The 26,461-nt window shown below is 40.6% G+C and overlaps 1 protein-coding gene across 11 annotated transcripts in view; it reads right to left on the bottom strand.

Moving 5' to 3' along the window:
* Window positions 1-26,461, bottom strand: part of LOC119499992 (plakophilin-4-like) — a 99,200-nt gene that overhangs the window by 71,240 nt on the left and 1,499 nt on the right. For 4 of the 11 annotated variants that reach the window (XM_037789326.1, XM_037789328.1, XM_037789327.1 and 1 more), the window contains exons 1-2: window positions 9,191-9,326; window positions 6,727-6,860 (exon numbers count right to left, since the gene is read on the bottom strand). In XM_037789326.1, the coding sequence (XP_037645254.1) occupies window positions 6,727-6,860; window positions 9,191-9,206 (150 nt within the window). In that variant the 5' untranslated portion in view covers window positions 9,207-9,326. Of the gene's footprint in view, window positions 1-5,485; window positions 5,649-6,726; window positions 6,861-8,003; window positions 8,023-9,190; window positions 9,327-13,922; window positions 14,074-26,461 lie in introns of those variants that run through there. The other 7 variants (XM_037789319.1, XM_037789325.1, XM_037789320.1 and 4 more) reach the window with 5 other exon arrangements.

Here is a 26,461-nt window from a genome sequence, read left to right as displayed (position 1 = left end):
AGGCAGACAGATTTTTCATGTGTAATGGACTCCGTCAAAGTGGGAAAATTCCACTGTGGTGTTTTCTGGGAGGCGGTGTGTTGAAGCACCGTAGTGCGGCGTGCCTAAAGAGGCCCTTTTTGCCGGTTGTGTGGTACATATAGGCATGTCCAGGCACAGCTAATAACAGCATTACTCTGAGAGCAAAGCCTCGTGATGGGGGAGGAAGAGGAGCACACCAAAACACAGCGTTGCCAAGGGCAAGAAAATCTTGATGCTAGAAAGGTTTGCTCAACATCCCTTTAGATCGTAAGGACTAATTTGACCACAGAATCACGTTTATGTTTGAGGGAAAAAACTCTCCACAACACAAAAAGCATAAACCGCTGAATAAACTCCCTCCTCTGCCGCTGTCTGAAGCTCTCATCAAAAGTACCCGCCAAATAAAAGGCACTGAATTTAAAAGGGACATTGAACTTTTTTTATAATACATACACTTGGCTGATGAATGTCGACAACAAAAACAGAACTCCTTTCATCACTCTGGATGACACCTGTCTGTGTTGTTGATACTGGACATTAGCCAGCTGTTTTTCCAGGTTAAAACTGTTTTACTACTATATATATTGAGTCCTTTATGGCTGCAAATGTGCAGCGTTTCTGCTATAAGCCTTTACATTTCAAGGCTTAGGTTAATAACCTTTAATATACCAACTATACATAGCAAAGTTTACTCTCTAACGCCAACAATGTGCAAGCTGTCGGGAAGGCACAAGCCTTGTCATCACCTACCATCCCTCCCACTCTTTCCACTCCCCTACAGCCCACTGATGCTGTAACACAAACATAACTAAAATAGGAATACTGAGAAGCCGTTGTCGACGTGTTTGTACATTAAGGAGAGCTCGTTGAGGATGATGTCAAATTTGATGCAGCGTTTCCTCTCCTGGGAGATGCGGTAGGGAGCAGAGATGAGGGCTGAGTGATCACTGAGATGCTCTTGAGAGACCTGACCTCACACTCATTGATGTCCTCTCAGTGGGTGCCACAGGCTCCCTTACTAACCAACCTGAGGGCTCCTGTATACTTGTTTCAAAATCGAATCTGTTCTCAAAAGGCAGGCTTGAATATGGTGCTGTGTGCAACTGCCAAGATACTCCAACATCTACAGCCTATGAAAGATTTCATCCATATGCTACTGTATGTGCATTTAAATTTGTGCATCACCTGAATGGAAATGCCAAAAATGCTTTAACAAATAAATTCTCTTCGCAATAATAATTTATTTCCAAAGAGACTTACATGTGCCGTACATTTAAAGGAAGCTATGAAAAAAAATATATACTGTATATATCACTTGGCTTCCCAACCTGGCTTTAAGATGTGTTTCAAAGTTTGTTTTTGTTTGAGTATATCTCAGTCGTCATAAATGGTAGGGGTGGGAATTACCATAGGGACCCATGATACGATATTACCACAATATAATGTTATTGTGCTTCTAAACATTTTGCGATACGCATGAATGTGTATTGCGATAAGATATATTGCGATTTATTTCCTTTTTTCAACTGCAAATTATGCACTTTTGACAACATTTGTTTTATATAATAAGATAGAATTTTCATTCACATATCTTGAGGTCAGAGGTCAAGAGACCCCTTTGAAAATGGCAACCCCAGCTTTTCTTTGCCAAAATGTTGCATAACTTTGGAGCGTTATTTAGCGTTCTTCCCAACAAGCTAACATGACATGATCCTTAGGTGTTCTAGTTTCATATGATACCAGTATCCTCACTCTACCTTTAAAACTGAGCGCTACAACCTCTGAAAGACAGAATGGTGTCGGATTGTTAAGAGGTTAATAGTTTATGCAAAAAAAGATTGAAACTTGACGTCCGTGTATCGATACAATATTGCGATACTATGCTGTGCTTATGCTTGATTCTTTTCCCCCACTCCTAATAAATGGCCTTTTGATGATGTAATCTTGTGGCACTCTCTTCCCAATATTTACATAACAGCAGTTGTTGGAATCACATTTTCATTTGCATCTTGTTTAACCAAAACGTTGGAAACAAGCTTGAAATTTGCATATTATTTGGGCAGAAACATACTGTGTAGACCAGTCACATTATCTCTGTGAAAAACTAATTTCAAGCCAATTACCTTGCAGGTCGGTCTGTAAGACATATTCTAAAGCCCTTCCACACCTGCATGTTTTTACTACATTTCATACCTGTCAACATCCTATCTATGACCTTTGCTCATTTCAACAGATGCAAATCATTGTGTGTTTCTGCTGTTGCAAAGTACTCGAACCAGACAGAAAAGGAAATGTCAAATGTAAAAGTATTTGACATTGTAAACGTGGGTTCTTCACACTGAATATACTCAAGCGTTGTAGAGAGCTCTCCTAATCAGGCAGTGACGTGGCAGTCTTTATATGCATGTAAACACACACGCAGTGTTAGCTCAGACAAAATGCGGTCAACCATTTAATTCATCAAACAGTTGTTAACGGCTGATGGCCAAGTGGTTAATAGCTACTTGATTGAATATGGCCATCAACACACTCGGCGAACGCTACACTGAACCTGTACCTTCGCTCCTTGTAAGGCACACTGGATACAAGCATGAGCTAAAGGACTAAAACGAATATAAGATGCAGTAGTATTCAGCTTGAAGAGTTCTTCAGCAGCTGTTTCCAACACAACAATGGCCGGGTTGAAAAGAACTAGTTCATATGACGTAGTTCATATGACGTGCAAAAGTGTTTATAGTTGTTCCGAACGACCACACTCGAAGGTGGGGTGAAAAGCCTGCCGTCGTAGCGAGGGGGGGAGGTACGATAATCGTTTTAATATGGAGATAATGACACACATTATCAGATACAGTCTCTCCTGGAAGACATTTATAGTGTTGTGCTTAGTTGTTCACATGAAACGAGCCTGAAATAGTTCTTGATTGAAAAAAAAGATTGCTTGGCAGAGAAGTTCAAACTGTGTTTACTTTCTCTCATCAGTTTTTTTCAGCCAATACCAATAGTGATGCTGATGATTGTAATATTTATTCAATACCACAACGGGTCTAGGTTCCACCAGTGGAAGCTGAATGTTTTGCCGTAATACTACATTAAACGCTGCTTCATTAGTACCTGTTTTGCTTTATTAGACTGCACTGCATCTGCAATCACTGAAGGAGAGGAGCGTAAATTACTGTAATTAAACTCCAATGTACACTGAAAATGTTATGTCAAAATAAATGTTTAAAATTAAATCTTTGCTCTTGCAGTGTTTTTTACAGCAAGCCGGTCCCTGTACAGTATGTCTACCTGTCACATTGTGACTGCGATTCATATGGGGTACTCTATTCTAATTAAAGATAATCACCTTCGTCATTGACAAGCTTTTCATGCGCTCTATAAATCACATCTTGGGAATTTGGAGAGCATAAAAACTTTATTTTACAGATTAACCTCACTGATTGTATCACTTATGGACACGCAACTTGTAATTTGTATATTTCCAGCATCATTTTAACAGCAAAATGTTAGCTGAGACGTCAACTCGGTTGCTATTTATGCTTAATAACATTAGTCTGTCACTGTCAGCTCTTTACAAATAAGGTGACAGATAGATGACAAATTAAACTAATGTGTCTATTGTAAGGTGCTGTGCTACCGTGAGCCTCCGCAACAGCTGCAGTGTTCCTTGGCATAAATATTTCACACTTAACTGGAGGGATGAAACACCATTCTTACAGTATATCAAATTATTAGAAAATAAGAAGACATTTAATAACTCACGTTACTGGTTTATAACTGAAAACATTCAGAGCCATTTCTTGGAGAACAGAGTTTTGCAAAAGGCATTGATTTTTAAAGAAAAAACAAGTCATTGTAAACATATTTTTAAATCAGATTGTATGTTTCCATGCTTCAAGAAGCTCTTGTTTCCTACTCTAATTTACAATAAACAGGGTCCTCTCCTCGCTCAGTTGATGTTAACAGAAAGTGAAGAGAAAAATGGGGATAAAATGCAAATGAGCTAATGACTGCACTGCCAGAGTTCTTCAATTTAAAGAGGACCTATTATGCTCATTTTCAGGTGCATACTTGTATTTTGGGTTTCTACTACAACATGTTTACATACATTAATGTTCAAAAAATGCTATATTTTTGTCATACCGGCTGTGCTGCAGCACCTCTTTTCACCCTCGGTCAGAAACACTCACCCCTCCCAGTCTGCTCTGATTGGTCAGCTGGCCCACTGTTGTGATTGGTCAATCAAACCCAACTCCTCATACTCCGCTCCAGCTCCACTCTAAATAGCTTTGTTTGAGGGCGTGCCAAATGAGCCGTTAGGCAGGTATAATGCAAATGTGTTACTTGGTGACATCACCACGTTACGGAAGAAAAGGCGGGACTTCAAACAAAGCGTTTCAGGCAGTTCAGGAGCAGTGTTTCTGTGGGGGAGAGTGACTCCCTTTGGCGTGGACTTTGTAACTTTGCAGACCTTCTACATGCACAAAAAACTATATTATACACTAAAGGAAAGGGAAAAAGCACAAAAGCATAATAGATCCTCTTTAATGAGAAAATATTAATATCAGTGATAAACAAAAAACTACACAATGTGTGTGCTGCAAATGATATTTTGTTAGAGGATTCTTTTATGGAACTATTGAGTATTGATTTCCCCCCTTTGTTTTCTTATTATTCTAATAAATACCACAGACATCTTTGTTTTTTTTTGGAATAATAAAAAGCAAAAAAGCAAAATACATTGACAAGGCACACAAGGGCGTCGTGGAAAAGACTGTCTGGATGAGAGCTACCGCCTCCCACTGCCTCAATTACACTTAAGATGAAACAGATAAAAAAAACTAGGTCTGAGATAATCCTCGAAACAACCCCTTCGGTTAAATGAAATTTGAATAAGATTAAAAAAATACTGAAGAGGGGAGATATGTACACTTCATTTCAAAGTACAATACAGTTTTAGGGTTTGCGGTTGAGTCGGGCTTGAAAAATAGCATGTGTGGTTCTTCAAAGCAAGTTGTGCAGTGCAGCAAGAAAAACATTGACATTTAAACACTTAAATGGGGTCTGTAATAAACCATTATGGATGTGTCATCCTGATGGTGGATCAGTGCTATTAAAGAGGCACAGAGCAAAGACAGGACTCTAATCAGCAGCAACTGCAGCACGACAGAACCAAAGCCTCAAATTAATGACTGGAGCTTGTTAGTAGTCAGCAGGAAAGACAGAGGGGAGACTACAAGGAGAATGCAATCATAATATGTTGGTGAATCTGTCCTTGTTTGGGCATCTTGGCACAGCCCGTGCAGCTGTAACTACAGCAGTGACAGAAAAAGAAGTTTGGGAAGAGAGAGTGAGCGACGAAGAAAAATGAAGGAAGGGAAAGGAGTGAACAAGACAAGTGAAAGGGACGGAAATCAGGCAGGAAAAAGGACAGAAAACAAAAGATAGTAGAGCCAACACTTACCAAACACCCAGTCATGCTAAGCCCCAGCCCTACCCGCAACCACAGCTACAGCACAGCAGCCTTGCATGTTTACATCGCCAGCGGGATCCCTCGAAGGTCTGCCTCTTGACAATCACGGGGAAGCACAGAAGGGAAAAAACACACTCACACGAGCCTAGTCTCTGACCTCCTCCATCTTTTCACTCTCACTCACCCTCTGATTCGCCTCTCCAACTCTGTTAAATACTGAGGAGAACGATCATTTTACAGTCTCGACTCTTTAGCAGGAATTCCCTCTGAGGCATGTCTACAGCCTGGCTCTCTCTAAAAGCAACGGCTCAGGCAGGCTACTCGCTCTTCCTGTCTGCCTGCTTGCATATCTGCTCTAACCGGACGAGTCGCTGAGGAATACTCTAGGGAAGGAAGTGACATCGACAGGTGCTCCCTCCTTCCTTCCTTCCTTCCTTACTCATGTAAACAATACCCACTTTCCCCGCAGCGAGCTTAAATGGGACGTCCGTGGGCTATTAGAAATGAAATGTGTTCTCGGGTCAAACTGTAGCTCAACTAAAGTGTCATTCAGGGGAGAAAAAAGAGGTATGTGAGATGTCACAGAGGGGAATTAACATCATTAATAAAGAGCAAAATCTCTTTAGCCCAGTTTGCCCTGCCTGTGCTGGATTCCCAGGAATATGGAGGGCTGGACTGAAGCCAGAGAGGAAAGGAGAGTGTGCATGTGTATGAATCACAGAGAGGGAGTGAGTCAGAGGGCATGTCCCTCCACAGGCTCACAAACCCTGCTAGAGATGATCTTCCTGCATTGCATGTCCATTGATGCAAGACTGCAGGCACTAAAAAACCAATAGCTCCAAGTCAAACTTATTCCACCTCAAGACAAAAGATGAAACACAAAGTCCACTCCAACCACAGCTCTGCTTTCAACTAGGACTGTCAATCAATTACAATAGTATATATAATTTGCGTAAATCTTTTTCATCAGCTCACACGCAGAGAAAAGACAACTTTATATTTTGGACACACAGAGGTTTAGTTGCATGATTACAGTGACAACAGGGTGTGCACAGGAAAAAAAAAATGTCCACATACTTCGCCCAGTGGACTTCTTCTTAGTACAATGTGTGAGTCACCAGACAATTTAGCGTTCTATAAATATCACTGTACATAAATGGTTCATAAAAGCATGAGCTCATGAGAGATGTGACATGAATCAGTGGGCTCGTGAGCCGAAGAAACACACTAACCTGTTCTTTGACGGAGGCCAGGATGTTGTTGGCGGTGCTGTCAGCCTCCATGTTGCGGCCAGTTGAACTGTTGCGGATGGTCAGCAGAAGCCCCTCCTCCGTCACTGGGCTCTGCTCAGGAGCTGGCATTCCTCCTGCGCGGACGGACACACACACACATGATATGGTCACCACAGGCTTAAAAAAACACACACACACACAATCTTGTTCACACATACTATCTGCATGCGTGTGCAACGCGTGTGCAAACACATTCCACTCGAAAATACACACTTGAGTCAACCGCTCCCCCAATAGACACAGGCAGGCGAGTGATGCTGCAGAGAAGTGACTGTCAATGGTCACACGCCGCCACCAGTAATACACAAACACACACCCACACATGCCATATGGCCCAAAGAGAAAAAGACTGTCCATGTTTCACGTCTGTGACAGTGCAAATCAATGCCATATGGCCTTGAGACAACACACGAGTTAAAATGATGATCTGGTGTATGTAATACAGTCACATAAAAAGATACAACACAAACAGAGCGACGGCCAACGACTCGAGTGCAGCCAAAAAAACAATGGAAAATCAAATCCTAGAAATGCAAAAAAGCTGCCCTGAAATACCGAGCATGTGTGTGCACAGGTGGATGTTATACATGTTTGCGTATAAGATGCAGTGGAGAGGGCTGAAGAAGATGAGCGAGGGCAGGCCTTTGAATAAAATAAAAACAAGTCGGAAGAGATAAGATGTTCCTGTCTCCTCCGCTCTCTCTGGCCTCTAGTCCCGGATTGAAATGAGAAAGTAGAACGAATAGTTATGGTCTCATTATATCTGTTGACAGGGAGAGTGTCTAGGGAGCGCCGCTCAAGGTGGATCCATATTTACTAGAAGGAGCCTGTTGAGCCAGACAGGGCAGCTAAAGGCTGCGATAGCTGCTGCCTCACAGCTCAGGGCTGCAGCAGTAGACAAAAGCAAGGGGTCTAATAACACAGGAGGTATGTGACTTTAGGGAAACAGGGATTTTACTGTGACTTTTACTGCCTTAGAGATCCACTGCTGCTGTCATCCCCAAGATACAAACATAAAGACATATTCCAGCCCTTGGTTCCTACACATATATCTTGACCTGCATGCTGCGCTTTACTAAACCACAGAGGAAGCACTGTAGGTGATACATGCCGTCTTAACATGTGAATATGTAGAGGAATATTAGCTGCTAAAACCACCATTAAATAACCATACGGTAATTTAAAAAATAGCTCTGCCGCAAGCAGCTGATCTCTACCTCCACGGAAGTGTCTATTATAGTACTCCTAGTCCTTAGTGGTAGCCTCAGGGTGACTGGAAGAATTGATATACAGTGGCTTTACCGAGTTAGTCAATTTTGTGCCAACAGACATCATTTTAAAGGGTAAAAGGGTCATGTAAAAGCACTCACCGACTTCAATCTGCCTGCACAGACACACACAGACGAGTAAGGAATCATTTAGCTGAGGCTGACAGACAGTCTGTGTGAGCTGGTTGGGTTGTTTACAGTGGGAACATAAAAGTTTTTGGCCAGGGATGAGGCATTGGAAAGGGGGGGGGTGTGAAGTACGTGGGAGGTCCCCCAGACGTTTGGCCGAAATGCGACCCTGAGGTATTCTGGGAGTCTGTCACCAAGGCAGCGTGAACATTTCAAGGTGTCTGAGCTGAGCCGGATCATGTGCCAGCCCTGGGTGTTAAATGACCGATAAGGTTTTACTACTCTTAAGTATGTGAGTCCACACAGGATATTCCATGTATTCCCCTGTCAGTCTCCCAAATTCCTATCCTGTTCATTCATAGTGTTGCAACACGCCGTCCCTGCCTCCCTCCCACCGCCGCTGCAGCCTTTGAATCAAGGACATGGCTCTCGATTTCCCAGAAAACACAGCGACAGGAATCGGGGAAAAAAAGCTGTTTGAATTTGACAAAACTCCTCCTCCCTGACTTCTGCTGCACAAACACAGAGAACAACAACACCGACGGGACAGACTGAGTGCACATTTTAAGCTGACAGAAGTTGCCAACCCGGTCGGGGAGGGCAAAATCCTTTCTGCTTTTCTCTCTCGGTAACTTCTCACAGAAGGACAAAGAGAGGTGTGCGGCTATGGAAGCTGGTTATGGTAATTGTCATGTAAATCACCCGAGATGAAGTATAAAACGGACCTTATCACGCGCGCTTGACCTTTCTGTAACCCTTCACTATTTGATAAAACATGCTTTCCATCAAAGAACTGCCTGTCAAAAGAAAGAAATTTCCCCACGGCTTGTATATAATCTGTCCAAATGAATATTTCTCAGCAGTCTAAACTTTCATGTAGGAAAGTGCACACTAAGCAGACTGTAGGAAACAGAACCACAGAAAAAACAACACACAAAAAGGAAGGAAACCCCCTATTGAAAGGCACCATTTAGCAAAGAGAAACTGCAATATGTATCCGAGCCTACCTCTGAAATTCACCATTATATCTGGTCCAGAATGACTTCACTCTGCTTAGCTTGGAGTGCTCAGCAGCTCCTCCGAGACGGGAGTGAAGACAACGACGCTGCTGCCTGCCAACCTACCACAGTCCTATTGGCACACGGCTGACTGGTTCTTCAACATTTCTCTTTGTGTTTCCCTCCATATTAACCTCGTCGAGATGCCTGGCGGTCAAAAACTTTGGTATGTCGAGCCCTTAGACAGCTTGAAGAGCAAGTACAAGACTGAGAGGTAGGTGAGAAGCCCAATCTGTGCAGCTTTCAGGGCTGTCATTAGGTTAATGCCTGAGGACAGTACTGCGTAGTTCCCACAGAGTAAAGATGACCTCATTCCGGTCATTCGGTGTCTAATTATTAGCATTATGGTTATTTCCCTTGACTAAGCGGAAAGGAAGCACTCTGTATACGACAGCATGAGCTAATGACAAAACAAACCTGATTATTTCAAACAGTGACAGAGTTGTCTGACTATTCAACGTGCAATAATAAGCATCTCTCTTACAGGGAACTCTTTCTAGGCAAAGCTAAATCTCCCCTTTAGAGTATCATAATCCTCAATGTCTCGAAGTCTGCCAAGAAAAAGTCTTAGCCTGACCCCACCCTGACTCGTCGGATCACATGATCTGATCTACTGACCTCAGATGCCGCCGGCCACTCCTCGGAGCTTCTTACACAATCCCTCTTTCCGTGACTCCCAGATTAAATGTAGTTTGTGCTTCAAGGAAGGAAAAGGAAGCTATATGGTGCAACAGTGTGTTTTAAAATCTGACCAATTTTTAATGAAAGAGCATGTCTTCTGTCCCAGATTCAAATACTGCCGTCCGTCTTGCATCAATTTCCTCCACAGACATGAATTCATCAGTTCTCTGTTCCCTCTGAAAGCCACCTGTGCCTCGTGTCACCTTCCCCAAGGAGCACTGCAGCAGCAAATATAATATAATATCAGCCGTCACACGGGCGACGTTTACATGCACACACTGGAAACCAGGTTACTGGTGAGAAATCAGGTTAAAGCAAGAAACCGGAGAACAAGTAAACATGCACTGTAATAACACGATTATTGTAACTGCTGTGTTTACATGCAGCTGGTCAGTAAGCACATTTCTCCAAGGGCATATTGTGAGCCAAGACTGCATATTTAAGTGTATCAGTGATTTATCATTCTGAAGAATTGTTTTCTTTGCTGGTCAGAGCGTTTGGATTGATGGTGCGGTGAGAGGTCGGGCTCTATAGTGGGACACACACACTGACGGTGTTCATGTATCTGAATTTTACAAATATTCTGCATTTAAACAGTTAAAACCAAACTTATTTATTTCAGTTTCTGTCTTAGTCTGACTTTCGATTTGATTATTTTGGACTCAAGGATGCACCACAATGAGTAATCAGCTTTCCTTTCATGCCGCTGCACTGCTGTCACGTTGATGCTACCTGTGTGTAGTGTTTGTCATGCGCTCTTATGAAAACATTGTTGGAAACCTGGTTAAACACTGAGATATCAGGTTTCTCCTTGCTTACATGACAATGAAGAAATTAGGTTACTACAAAAATCAGACAGCAACCAGTGACTAAAGTGCACAATAAATGCACAGACTGATGTATTCCTTCATTTCCCATTTTAACTTCAAGAAGAGACAAACTTCCGTCACCTAAACTAGGACTGTCAAAATTGGCCAAAAATGACGTTTGAATATTCGTCCTCAAAATACACATAGGTTCAAACTATTAAAGCTTTTGCGCATTATGCCCACAACACCATGTCCAGCAACACACACAGTTTTAAGTTGAACTTTTGTAGCTTGAAAGTTTCCTACCCGCTGTTGACTATACTGTATGTCATTAACAGGAAATATCACAATACAAAACATGTTTCCTGTTTAAAAAGTAAAAATGTAGGAAGATAGCGAGTATCACCCATCTTTTAAGTGGTTACGTCTCCAGTCTGATCTTAAGCACACAGTTGATAGTTATGTGTTTTTTCGATGTAACGTAACGTTTGCTGTTACGACACAGTGTCACTCTCTGCGGCCAAGTTCTCTGCCATCCTTAAGCCGAGTTTATACTCGCCGTAGTGTCCCCAGCGCAAGGGGGTGCAAGCCAAAAATGACATCATCATGTATTGTGCGTAAAACACGAAGGCTCCGCAAGCTTTCGCCGCCTTGTCGTGCACCTCTGAATTTTTTTTGTGTTGAGCATAAACGCCTTTGTGTGTGCTCATCATGCCATCTGCGGAGGTCCGCACCACGGTGCCTCGCGCGAGCATAAACAAAGCTTTACGGTTGCTGTTGAGTTATTCCTTGTTCAGCTTGACCTAACATTACATTTCATTTTCAATTAAGGAGTCACGTTGTGCGACTACCGTCATGAGGTGCGTTCAGTGCAGCAGCCCAGTCGAGAACGAGGCAGACAGCCGCAGTAGTGCTGCTGCTTCTTTATTTTTCCTTCACAATCGAATATTAATTTTCATATTCGAATGTCTGTTGTTTTTGTTTTTTTTAAAGAATATTCATTGACAGCCCTAACCTGAACACATGCAGTTTCCCTCTAAGTCAAAAGATCTTTGTATCTGTCATTCAGCGGGAAGAAGATTTGTCTTCAGGAGGCTGAGTGACAACGGGTCACAGACATTTAACACAGACAAATGGAGATGAGCTGAGAAATAATTATAAATTAGCCTGAATTTCAATTGCAGGGAGTCTCGGAGAAGCAGCAGTTCAAATGCTGATTGCTCCGCCTTGCTGAGCTAAAAAAGGGTTCCGGGAAATCTACAGCTCAAACAGAGCCGAGAGCTGCTTAATATACAGGCAGGCTCCATCTCTCCCATCTACTGCACCTCATTTTGGCGACAAAAGAAGTGAAATCACCTTCTTCTTGAAACTCGTTTTGAGTTCCGCATACAGAGCCAAACAAACATGGCAATCTCTGAAGTGGAATCACAAACATACCCAGACATAAGAGCTACATTGTGTACAGTGAGCTAATAAATATTTTACCATGTATCAAGCATCCCATTAGACCTCTAAGGAGGATGTCTGAAACAAACACGGTGGTCAAACAGAGTGCATGCTTGATATGCTGTACATAAATCTAATGCTGGGTACACACTACACCACAATCAAGCCGATTTTAGGCCCGATTCCCCCCCTCCCGACAATCGGCAGCAAAGCCCAGATTTTTTGATGGATCTAAAGATTGTCTTTCCAGATGTTCCTGTGGTGTGAGATATGTTATGAGTGTTTTTTACATCCCCGATCAGCTCGGAAGTCCATCCTGGCCGCTCTGATTTCAAATAAGTATTAAATTAAATATTAATCATGTTCAATATTTATGATCGGATATCCAGTTGTGTGTGAGGAACCGGGAAAGGACAGCCGATGATGCAATCACGTGGGAAAGAACGACCAATCTCACTGAAGAAGGAAGGACAACCAACGCCATCATGGCGGCCGCGGCTAACCTCAGAAATAGAGGACCAACTTGTTCATTTGTGGCAAGAACACAAGTGTTTATTTAATGTGTCTCAATGATTTCAATCATATTTTTTCTTTTCTCTTCATGAATTTCCAGTACAAAGTAGTGCAAAAACAAACACTGCTAATTCTTCCTGCCTGTCGTCCGCCATGTTTGTTCACGTTTGATCGTGAGAGATTTTGCGAGATCATTCATCATCGTTCATGAATGGAATCTGTTAGCTGAAATGAGGAGGGCAACCGTGAGGCACAGAGGGCTGTGATTGTGCAGGTTTTCATCCAATCACCAAATTAGATATTCACTGATTAACACAACTTGTGCGGGAGGAACTGATCAGTGAAATCATCTGGTGTATTTTTAATGAAAACCCACATGCTCTCAGACCCCTGTGGCACATGGTTGCCCCATGGTGACCTAGCAGCATTATGTAGCATGTGAAAGCTTTATGGGGAGAAATACAGTCCCGCCACTAATCTCTCAACCGCTACGTTGACGTGCCCCAAAGACCCACAATGCTTAATTGCTTCTTTCACACAGTGTATCGACTTCCTCGAATAAAACTAACATTTGTGGTCCAATATAATTTATCAGAATTCACCAAGATGAACAAATTTCAGCCTCAACAAATCCCCAGAATGAAGACAGAGGCAGAAAAACACTTTAACAACCGCTCAAAAAGCATTCACGACAGCAGCATTATGTTTTTTTACAGCACTGAATTTTGAAACAATTTCTGAAATCCCCTACTGCACTACTACTATTAGGCTGGACACGTGGTTAGGAAGTGCTGACTGAAGCCCCGACAGAGTAATTGCTCAGTCCGAGCTGATTTGAGGACGTGGGTAACACAAATTTACGGTCCTGCACATATACGGCACGTCACTTATTAACCTTCACCTCAGAGACAGTCCACTCCTTAGTGTCCACATACTGTGACTTCTTAGTAGGTGCCACATGTGGGAAAATTCTCTTGAGGTGGATGACGAATTCTCGGCAAGCGCATGATGGATTTGCCAGCAGCAAAAAAAACACAAAAAGTTATTATTAGATCCCTAGATGTTTCACTTTCTGCTGCTCTCAACAGCTAAACAAGCTTTGCTCATATTGACACACCCAGCAGCAAAGGAATGTCTCCTTTTGCAGTGCAGAAACAGTCTCACATGTAAACACGATCACTCTATCAATCATCTACAGAGAATGATGTCGCCTCCTTTAAATAGACACATACCTGTCCTTCTGTTGATGTAGGATTGAACACGGTGAGAAGTACGAGGGTATGCGGCGCGGAGACGATAGTGCGACCAGTATCAAAGCGGACATGCAAAAGAAATCAATCAGAAGCTGCACCCATGCCTACCTCACACCTTGTACCTCACCCCGACTAAATGTTGCAATAACCGGGGGCCTATCTGAGCATGTGTATCCACAGGGCAGGGCATGCTGAGTAAGAGCAGGAAACACCGTCATTATACAGCCCACTCAACATGCAGACTAATGCTACACGCTGTATGCACACTCCCTGAGCTGCACTTTATCTTCCAATATATGTTTACTCAATGAGGACATGGGGGGAAGATGGCTGCAAATAATCCATGTTTGTTTGCACTGTGCACCAGTAAAAAAACACAACTTTCCATGAGCAACTTCCTACGGTGATCATTCACCCCGTGCATCATTTCCTCGTGACAACATCCTCCACTAATGGGGAGCAGAGAGGCTCGACTGAAGTCCCATCAGCTGTTTCCAACGTGTCACCGCCAGTAATGCGTTGTGACAGAAGAGGACATAAATTATTCTGATTGCATATAAATCCCTGAAATAGAATCAGAGTTTGTGCTAGACAGACGTGCTTCATCCCGTCGCACATTGTTAGACGAATACATTTAACACCCTAATGCCTTTCTGCATACAATTACAACGCAAACACGACAACTACAGCAGCTTCCCAAGACGGAATTACAGCACAATGCTCTGTACGTCTCTGGTGAAGTCAATGCAATAAACTCAGTCCTTGTGTAGCAGATGTGGCACAAGACAAATGTAACAGGAGATTTTATGCACTAAGCTCATTGACAAAGTTGAATGAAAGAATTTGATCATGGATTGGCATGTTCATTAGTTAACCTCATTTAACAGTTCAGTAAAAAAAATGTGTTTAATCAATGCTGCAGTTATATCAACACTCCATTTGCTGTGTCAAACATTTCCCCACTGCTGAGCACATCAGATGTTTAGACGTTATGTATGACTGAAATACAGAGATCATCCGAACGGGAAAAATTGAAAAAGGAAAATTAGCATAATAAATGTCGTGCTGTTGGCAGCGTCCTGACTCTCACAATGCAAAAGGTGTCTCTGAGGTGAATAACGGAGCTCACTCAGCACCTTCTATTAAGACTGATTACAGCCACAGACGATCAATCACAAAGCTATGAATTATATAAATCTAGCTTAGCTGACTGCTTCTTCATAAAAAGGGTAATTCTTTAGGTTTGTTGGGATGGATTCGGAAAGAATGATGGCTTTTACATTTACTGTCATACATGCACCTCGCTCTGTCTGATAGCATATTAATGAACACTTCATGATTATTAATATGACCCCCTACCCATTTCAGTGTTATTCACGTCTAGTTGTGTTGGCAGGATCCTCAACTATATATCTTTTCACCCCACAAAAATGATCCAGTTACAAACAGCTGTTTTTTATTAGAGTATTTTTATATGGCTATGACAAAAGTTACTGGACATATTTTCAGCTATGACTATATTTCACCATGTTAAAAGAAGGGCTGTCCTCGACCAAAGAAATTCTTAATTGACTAACAGTCATACATTTGTCGACTAATTGATTAGTTGATTAATCGACAGATCTCTAAAACTGAGTTTCTCCATAAAGAACCACACAAAAGCACCACTTTTAATCTTGTGCTTACCAGAGATGTGTTTGGAAAGAAGTCATTCAGCATGAAAAACGACAAATCAACTAAAGAAATCTTGGTCGACTGAGACCAAAGCGACTGATTAGTCGACTAACCAACCAAGAGGGTCAGAACCTAGTTAAAAGCGTGGTGAAATACAGCCATGTAGCTGAAATTTAAGGATTCCTTAGTGACAGAGTTTGCACATGTGCATCAAATTAATGGACGCAAAGGGAAAGCCAACATGGAGGATGATATTGAGATACTGCCGAGGCCTGTCCAGGTTAAACCCAAAATCTGGCTCATTTTGGATTTCAAATGGAAAGGTTGAAGACATAAAGTTTGACATGCTAGCTTTTTGTAAAATTCTACATCCAACATTTGGGTATTACAAGGTAAACACTGAAGAAGAAAGGAGAAAATATGTCAATATGCATCCCTGTGAGAGGATGATTAAAGAAAGATTATTATTATTATATATATTAAGATATTAATGATCACTGAAAGTATCAATCAACTGTTAATCAGAAAGCTCAAAAATCTTAATATCAAACTCACAATGTCACAACCGATCAAGTCATACAAAGCACGTTACTTTGAGATACCAACCTCACAATCTCTCTAACGTCCCTGTCAGTACGCTGCCTGTCATTTAAAACAAACACCTGCAGTTTGAGTAAAGAGCCAAAGCAGCAATTATTGTACCTGTTCTACTTGTACAAGAACAACTAGGTATAAAAAGCGACACCAGATGGACAATCTGAGACGAACTTTGGCAACCAAACATGACAATCTAGGTCATTTCAAGTTTTTAAGATTCTCATGTTAAGTGGAAATCCTGATAGCATTTCTGCTTTAGGATGTAAAGATAATTGTTATTTGTTGACACAAAACTGCTCCTCTTTTCATTCTAATTGACGAGCTTCAGGCTCTACGTCTGTACAAACACGCTCTGGTTTTCTGGCTTAAAGCTTTGCTAAAAGTTGTTCAATGTATTGAACAAGAGGCTCTTCAAGACAACAGGAATAAAATATTGAGATTGAAAGATTACATTCCGCTGCGCAGCGACTTGTGAACTCCGGCGAACTTGGAAAAACAAAAAACACAAGAACGAAAACTCCATTTCCTGTGAAGTATTATGAAACCGAACTTAAAGAAAGAGATGAATAAGTAGAGGCCTGATCATGTACTTCCTGACAGCTGATTTGCATTGGCACGGCCTGCTCGATTGCTCTGTGAGTGGACCGGCAGGGGTCATGGAACAACGTGCTGCTGCACATTCAAATTTAAGTGCAGATAACTGAACAAACTGAAATGTAGTCATCAAGATGAAGCAAAGTCTTCCCGAATGAAACAAGCCAGTTAACCAATAAGTTAATAAGTTAACGTTAATGATGGCTGCATACCACTTAGGGGAGTTCCTGGTATTGTGCATGCTGGCTCACTGGAATAGCTTACTGGCACACTTAATGGACCTGAGCCATCGTTAATGTTTCCAATTTCCCCGGTGGTTTTCCTACTCTGGCAAGTAAAAATGTCTGCTGTGAAAAAGGTCAATATGTACAGTTTCAAGGCTTTTTTGGCACTATAGACAGGTTTCTGTGCAACATCATCATCACAGAGATGTGCGCGCAGCTAGCGGGCAGGCCAAGCTCCAAAGCAGAGATGGCAAGGAGTTGTAATGTTAAGGGTGTCACACGATTACTTAAACTCAAAAGTAGAAAACAAATTAAACATTTATTTTTGCTGTTCTTTTTCAAACATTCTTGCCTATGAACTGCAATTTTTTTTTTAAAGCAGGCAGATCTTGAAAGTGAAAGTGTATCTGAGAATATCTCGCGTTACCTGGCCACAATTTTTGTCATGATGTTGGCAACAATTTTGCTCATTTGACCGCTCAAACAAGCCCCAATGCTGACAAAATATTTTAAATAACCCACCCTCTAACGCGGTATTTACAACTTCTTTTGTTCTCTATTAGTTCTGGCCCGCAGGTTAGAGAGTGATCTCTCAAAGTCCACAGGATGGAAAACCTCATCTATAATTCTGTACACACCAGACCGGTCGTGTTGCTTCGGCAGGTGGCCCAGCATTGACGTAATCTGACCTCCTCCTTAACATTAACATTTCCCCTCAAATGGAAATGAAGAATGAAGCGAAAATAAAGAAGATGTAAATAAATAATGAATGAATAGATTTGTTGTGCACACTGATTTGTTTTTCAATTACCTTGTGAGATGTCTCAGAGATGGCAGGTTACTGTAAATAACACAGCTTAAGTGGCAAAGAGAGTTAAAAAAAAAAACAGCTTCTATGGGTCTTATAAAATATTCTTCACAGTCACGATTAACAGCTGCTGCTGAACTGGATCTTGCACCTGGTATACCTAAAGTAAATGCCAACTATAACTGATGACAGACTAAACAAACACATCTCAATAAAGACTGGAGTTGAATATTTCAGTGACGATTACCTTCTCCATTAAACGGAGTGTTGTGTAAAGTTAGGCAAAAACTGCCAAGGACTGTGTTAAAGAAGGATAAGGTGATCCATACTTAACTGCAGGATTTTTAACAATAAAACACATCTGCGTTCAAACTGAACTGAAAGGAAACGAAGAAGATCAAACGTAACACAACTGAGAATATACCTTGAAGAAACCAAAGTAATAACTGGAATAAATGAAATGTGTAAAAATCAATTTCCTGTACTTTAACCACCGGGACACTGACCTGCACTGATGCAGAAAGACAGAAGGACTGGAGTTCTTCAAGTAAATGTCAGGTCAGCCAACCAGCACCAGCTGGCCTTTTAAAACAAAGACTTAGTTCAGGTGAGTATACATTGGATATCTAAACTTTTTTTTTAATTTACTGGCTTAGTTTAACAAAAAAAAAATCCTGGAACTAAAAGGCGAATATCTCCGACCGCAATGTCATTGCATACTGAAGGGAATGTAGGGTTTCTGTTAGATGGCACCATATGGATAATCTATCAAAGGGGATTTAATTGAAAAAATAAATCACACCCCACAAGTTGGTACAATATTCCCCTTTAGTTGTACTCTGTAATGATTCATGGAGGACGTATATGACTTTGCAGTTGTGCAGAGTTACGCTTATTATTTTTTTTTAGGTATTGTCTAGAATTTATATCCTTAGGGTGCAACAGACTGTGTGGCTGTCGTCACGTTCATCATATCACATAGAGATACTTCTGCAAATCTTCTCTTATATCCAATGTATGACACAACAATAAGCTATTTATTATCCCGGTGACCACAAACGATGTGCACCTCTTCTGCTACAAGTGAGTAATGCTTTTTTTAGCATTTATTTTGGCTGCAGCAGGAAATCTTAAATGATGTGTGAGCACCTGGGAGTGTCCATCCCAGAATAAGTGGGCTTTGGCATTGTTCAGGTTTACTGGTGCATGCGGAGGAAAGTGCACTCTGGATGCCAGAAAAACAGTTCTTCCTGAGACGAGAGAATGAGTACTTTAACAGGTTCAATGGGTTTGTAAGCTGGTAACATTGAAGTAATTTCTCTAGTGGAACATCAACACAGAAAAACGCTGGTTATTATGGGATATTTCTCTGCTTTTCAGGGTAGATCTTCTAACTAAGCTTTGTTCTAGGAAAACTTAAAGAGCAGCGTCTTATTCGGTCACCGTTGCCTCAAGGCTACAGGTTTTTCCGCTTTGATGTTGTCACTATACAGTATCTGATAGAGAAAGGAAAGATAGAGTACAGGCTTTGATATCACACAGCCCACACCTGCCTCACAACTCCACGACCAAATGCAAAGCTTTGGATCTATAAAATGCCATTTTAAATGTCATGTGCTTGAACTGTATTTGTTCATTTCCAATGTCAGCGCCTCCCCTTCTCAGGAGTTAATTTGACTTTGTAGCAGACTTTTAAATGCCTTGACATTCAAAGGAATGCTTCACCCACAAAATGACCATTTGTATATCAATTACTCACTCTGTGTGTGTTATCTTGAATTCTTGAAGAAATCTTTTTCTCGCATGCCTCCACGGTGAACGAAGAATCAAAAAAGGGAGAGAGAAGTCTTGATGAATTGAAGCAAAACTGCATCAAAACATCCGTTTACAAAGTCTCACATAACTCATGCAGTCTCATTTATCCAGTCGTATGCTCAGTTCTTCTCAAACACATGCATCGTCACTAAAACCTTAATATTTAAAACACTTCGGAATTGTCCGGACAAGTAGCGCGCCTGCGCAAGCGTGAGACTGTTTAGTGGAAGTGTTTTAAATAGTAGGTGTGTAACAATACATCGATTTGGATCGATTGATTCAGTGATCAATGATCCAATATCATCAATGCAAAGTGAAAACATCGATACACATCGTCATCTTTAAGATACGCCTTTATTTTGAAATTCCCATGGCACGTTTGTGTCACCATTTCCATCCATGCGTACTTCCTTCCTACAGAGCCCAGTAATAAAAAGTGACAAATCGTATTTTAGTTCATTTTTGCGAGCTGATATAAATGTATCTGGCTGTGTTAAATGGGCATATGATATCGCCTCATATCAATCGCAGGCCCCTGAATTGCATCGAATCGAAATCGTATCGTGGCAGACTTTGTGATATCTGCAAATATTGTATTGTTGTCCAAAGAATCAATATAATATCAAATTGTGATGAAACTTGTGATTTACATCCCTATTAAATAGTAAGGTAAATGCATGCAAATGAGACTTGGATTACACTGCACGAGTTGTGTGAGAGTTTGTAAACAGATGTTTTGATATAGTTTTGCTGTTGTTAAACTTTGACCCCATTTCCTTCAATTCATTAAGATTTTTCTCCGCTTCTATATTCTCCGTTTGCCATGGAGGCTTGAGAGAAAAACAAAGTTTGCTTCAAAAATTCAAGGTAACATGGGGTGAGTAATTGATATACAAATGGTCCTTTTGTGGGTGAAGAAGTGAATCTTCTACAGGTGAGGCAGACGAGTCTGGGGACAGGCATAAACCCTGCGGTCACTAGAGTGTAACCTGTATAGCTTGTGTATTAGTTTTTATATACTTTATAAAATTATGAATTGTTTGTGGACGTTTTTATCACGCTGGTGTTTTGGATGTACTGCACCTGCCATCATAGAGCTTGTTTGCCTATTGGTGTGCTTTATGTATTAATATGGGTGTCTTTTTCAAACATTTTGACCTGACGAAGATCCAAGTAGTATCGAAACGTAGTCAATAAAAATATCGTGGCATGGAGTAGTGTGCAGGCGTTACCTTTTTCTTTAGTGACACCAGAATGTGACCTGACATTAGGGAGATGCCTTCACCTTCAGACTAAATCCAGCCACCGTGCTCACTCACATACCAGTCTGGGATGATACCTGATCCCACACACCAGCTATTTGAGTTTTTAAAAAAGTCGAAACTAAGAAGCACACAGCCCCAGTTTATGTTTGTAGTTTATGTGCTGCTGAAACAATAAATCAATTAAGCAATTAGTCAATTGACAGAAAATTGTTTGAGTCATCTGTCAAGCGTGACATTTTATAGACAAAACAATCAATTAAACTAAAAATAATCGACACATAAATCAATAATGGAAATAATCGCTAATTGCTACCATTGTGCTATTTCTTTTTTTTTTTTTAAAGAAGCTCAGTTTGTAAGGCTGTTGAGTTTTTTACAACAATCTGGCATTTGGATCAAAAATTCACTGTTCAGCATTCAGTGTCACTCTCGGTTGTGACATGTTTTTATGACTGTAGTGTTTTCAGGGATGCTCATTTATTATGTCATGCACTCCACTGGGATGGACTCCTCCTTTTACAACCAGTAAAGAGATAGCTTTCGCCTGGGGTGATAATGTGAGTAGCACTTTGAAATATTCAACAAGGTATTATGTGCCCTGTTGAGGTAATTCTGCAGCCACATAGTCTTAGATAGATGGGATTGTCTGAGCAATGAGCTTGCAGGAAGACTCTAGTAGTAAAGGCCTCGTGTGGAGCAAACAACAGTGGAAAAGCTCTGTCCCTTCACCGCTGCTGTCCACACAGCAGACACCAAACGAGGGGCAGTCTTTCAGACTCAGCATGTCGGGCCTATGGAGGGCTATTTTACCGGACAAAAATCTATTGTGCACCTAATCTCTAAAAAGCGCTGACAGGCTTTGTGTTCTGTATTATCTTTAGCTGTCCGGGATCCAACCAAAGCATGAAATCTGGGGCTCTTTCAGGAATCTATCTACATATCTAGTTAGATCAACAATCGGCCAGCAGCCGCACATGCCAAGGCTTATCCACACAAGCCATTGCGAGGCTGAATACATAAAGTATGCTTTTTTAATTTACACCTACTATAAGAGTGTGCTATGCTGCAAATTCATGATTAGCAATTAAGTAATACTCTTGCATATTAATACTGTGGTGAATATCCAAAACATATTGTATATATTGAAAACATGTTTTATAATAGTAACTGGTCTGTTCGCTGTTTTAAGTCTCTAGATTGATAGAAGAAAGGCAGATTTTACGGGTTCACAATGGAAATTCCCTTCTCTACTTCTACATGTGGTTTGTTCTCAAGGGAAGCCGGAGAGAAACTCTCTTTAAACCACACCATGCAAATGTGGGATGGAAAGAAGCTGCAATATGTGGGGTGGGATTCGATGAAAACTTGAAACTATTAACTATTATTGGCATCCCACATTGGAACCACATGCACCATAGCAGCTGAGAATCCTTCAACAACAGCAGCAACAAAAAAACACCACTAAAACACAAACATATTGAATATCTCTCTCACAGTTTTGAACAAATGAATGATTATGATTATGCAAACTCTCAAATTTTCCAGTAATTGATTTTTAGTGTAACATAAACATGAACAGTCAACAGTATCTGTAGCTATGGCTATAAATTCTGCATTTATGTTATGAATAAACTGATATCATAAATAGATGCAGTCAATGGTTGGTAACGGAGTAAAGAAAACACAAAAAGCTATCTGCCACTCAGTAAAAGCTCTATCTTTAAGAGCACAAAGGATGGTGACCTTCTCTTGACTTAGCTGAGGGAAGAGGTAGATACTTCAGCACTTTACTTTAAATACAGACATACACAGACACAAGGCAAATAACCATTTAGTTTCCAGGCTTTGAGGTGAAGGACTGGAAATACTTTTCCTTTCCTAAAAAAGAGGGGGAATACTTTTTGATCGTAGTAGGAAAAAAAAGCAAATCTGACATGTGACACAGGGGTGAGGGCTTAAGCCTTGATGTCAGGCCAGAATTAGGGGGTGAAAAAAGTACAAGGAGAAGAGGCCCGCCAAAGGGCGCTAAACTATTCAACTGTTGTCAGTTCCCATTAAAAAGAACTCACCAAGAAGACTGGGTCAAACAATCACACCAACACACAAAAAGGCATTTTGCAGCTGTTTGTGTTTTTGTCTGCTGGGGCACAACGTTGTTCTTCGAGCAAACAATACTTTTTTATTACATTTACAAGTATTCACACGAGGTGGAGCATGACAAATGAAACTGATAATGGGTTGGCTAAATGTCTGACTGGCTAAAACCTCTCTCCTTGTGCTAAACACAGTGTCAATGCTTAGTAGGGTCAGGACGATTCACCCATCTCCCGATTCGATACTATCAGGATACTTGGGTGCTGGCTCAATATGCATTGCAAATTTTAAGTTTTGCGATTCGATTTTACGATTGATTGCAATTTTTGTTAATTTTTTTAACGCTAAACCGTGAGGAAAAAGTTTAATCATACACTTCTAGGAACTTTTACTTCAGAAAATATCTAAATTGACAATACATTTCCCCCACAAATTAGTGGTATTTTCCTTTTAATTTATAAGGGACATGTAATGTTTTATACTTCTGGTGAATATAGTCCAATCAATCTTATATCCTCTATATATGTATTTTGCATATACAGTACTGTTTGTTAACACCTTATGTACATGTATATACTACCTCTAACTTCTCCAAATCCGTCGCTAGCTCGCCCATCAGCTCCGTTCTCTTTATACATCCATGGTCAGGTCTGTCGGGGTTGATTGCATTTAACATAAATGTCAGTATTTGGGTGCTCTACAGTTGTAACGTCGGCCTATTTGACCACGGAGATGCGAGTGACGGTTGGCTTGACCGCACATTACGATACAATAACGTTTCCTGTCCATGCCAGAGTTAGCATGCAGCTTTAGCCATGATGTCTAGCTCTGCTTTCCCTGGCAATGTGTGAAACCCAAAGTGTTTCCATACTTTACTGTATGTGTAGTGTTTACCACTTTGGATTTAACATGTGAGGGTTCAGGTCGTATCCGCGCGGACCCTTCGCCGCTTTCTACTTTATTGTTTTGGCTCACTGCAGCCGGCTGCTGTTTGTTTTAGGATATGGAATGGATGTGATGTCACGTTACTCAGACTACAACAATAAAAGCGGTAACTTACTTCTACCTCTGCATAGACACAAACAAAGTAAATACATAGATTCTGGCATTAAAAAATCTATTTCAAAATCGTGAAGAAAAAAAAAAAAATCACAATACATAGGTGAATCAAGTTTTTTACCACCTCTAATGCTGCTTACTACTACTATAAATAAACAAACAGTGGGAGAGTCGACTCTTCAAACAAGCATCCTGCTGTTCTTTCAATTCCACAGTAAACCACCCTCAATGGCTGTCAGCTGTGTGTCAGTGCATGTCTTGTGCAGTAATGTGAATCACGAGGGGAGCAACTTAGCGATTCCTTATCGGTGTGCGTGTGTGTGTATGTGTGTGTGTGTGTGTGTGTGTGTGTGTGTGTGTGTGAGTGAGAGAGAGAGAGAGAGAGAGATTGAGATCACATATGATCTCATTTGCCATATGCACTTCCACTGCTGGCTGAAATCAAACTCGGCTACATCAGTAATGCAGGCAGATAACCTTTCCACACCTGCATGGCAACAGGGGACACTTGAAGCAGTGCTTCCAGCATCTTTTATGTGATAATAGAGGTATGACATTTAATGAATAGCCATCATAACAAAATAGGAGTGTAAGAAAATATTCATACACAAGAGTATTGCGATATTATGTTTTGTGATACTGTATCGATACCTCTTAAAAATCTGCTAAAAACACATTAATCTGTCTTTCAGAGGTTGTAGCGGGCTCAGAGTGAAGGTATTGGTATCATATGAAACTAAAAAAACCTAAGGAATTCATTGGTACCAACCACGCTATCAAATAACATCACTTGTCAGGCTAAATTTTGGTGAGGAAAAACTGGCATGGCCATTTTCAAAAGGGTCCCTTGACATCTGAAACTCAAGATATGTGAATGAAAATGGGTTCTATGGGTACCCACGAGTCTCCCCTTTACAGACATGCCCACTTTATGATAATCACATGCAGTTGTGGGCAAAAACCATGCAGTTATTTACATGCATGTGTTATTTTTTCCAATTCTAAAATGGTGTATTCCTGGTGTGTTTCTTTAGCCAGACTTAAACATGACACAGGGGGATTAAAGTTAAATGGCAAATCCTGTATTCCCCTTGAAATTCAATTTTTCACACTGAGATTACAGTGACAGTTCATTAGGGCTGTGTATTGGCAAGAATCTGGCGATGCGATACGTAGCATGATACAGGGGTTACGTTTCAATATATTGTGATGTATTGCGATACTGTAAGCAAGGCGATAACTTGCTACTTTTTAATTAATCTAATTTTAGGAAAATTTTCATAGTATAAAGAACACACCACCACATCCATAAAATCTGAGTAAAGAAGTTTTTTTTTTTTTAATGCAATCAGAACAGTGGGATCTGCATTTGCATGAATCACAGTCCCTGTTACATCCAACATCATAGCACTACTTTGAGAGGGTGCATACACTGAGAGGGTGCATATATTTGCAAATGAAATACAGTACTGACTGAGTTAATCTTTGCATGTTTTTAATTTCATGTCTATTAATTAAAATTCAATAGTGTTTTTGAGAATCAATACAGTATCACAAAACAAAATATTGTGTTACTGGATTTTTCTGACAACCCTAACTAGGTTATTGGATTATTATAAGACTGAGCAAAAGATTTAAGATTGTATAAGATAAGATAAGATGAACTTTTATTAATCCCCGGGGGGGAATTAGGGTGTAAAAGCAGCAAAGCACAGATACAGAGGTACAGGTGTACAAAAGATTATAAAACAATAAATAGAAATACAGAATAGACATAGTGAATGAACATAGCGTGTACCGTCCATCAATAAAAAAAAATGTAGTGTACAATAAATAGATGTAATATGTGCAGTCTATAAAATGGTATATGGGATGAAGTGTAAAGTAAGTTTGAAGTTTAAAGTGCACCAGTGGTTAAGAGAGGTGGTTGCAGGTAGTGCAGATAGATCCAGATAGTCCAGACAGTGGGACAGGTATCCAACATCATGGTACTATTTTGAGAGGGTGCATATATTTGCAGATGAAATACAGTATTGACTGACTTAATCTTTGCATTAAAACTATTAATTAAAAATCAAGTGTTTTTGAGAATCGATACAGTATCACAGAACAAAACATTGGGATACTCAATTTTTCTGACACCCCTAACTAGGTTATTGGATTATTATAAGACTGAGCAAAAGACTTAAGGTTGTATGCTTTTTTAATGTTGTTAATTTATGTGTTGTCTGTTACTTTCACTATAACTGTCTTGCTGCTATCTTGGCCCTTGTAAAAGAGATCTTTGATCTCAATGGGACTAACCTGGTTAAATAAAGGACAATAAATAAATAAATGTGAGACAGGTATACTATTGTGCACTGCAAATCAGACCTACTTTTTTAACCC

Source organism: Sebastes umbrosus, chromosome 13, assembly GCF_015220745.1.
Source record: "Sebastes umbrosus isolate fSebUmb1 chromosome 13, fSebUmb1.pri, whole genome shotgun sequence".
Lineage (NCBI taxonomy): Eukaryota > Metazoa > Chordata > Actinopteri > Perciformes > Sebastidae > Sebastes > Sebastes umbrosus.
The sequence above is the reverse complement of the archived record's forward strand: the minus strand, read 5'-3'. Positions and strand labels throughout refer to the sequence as shown.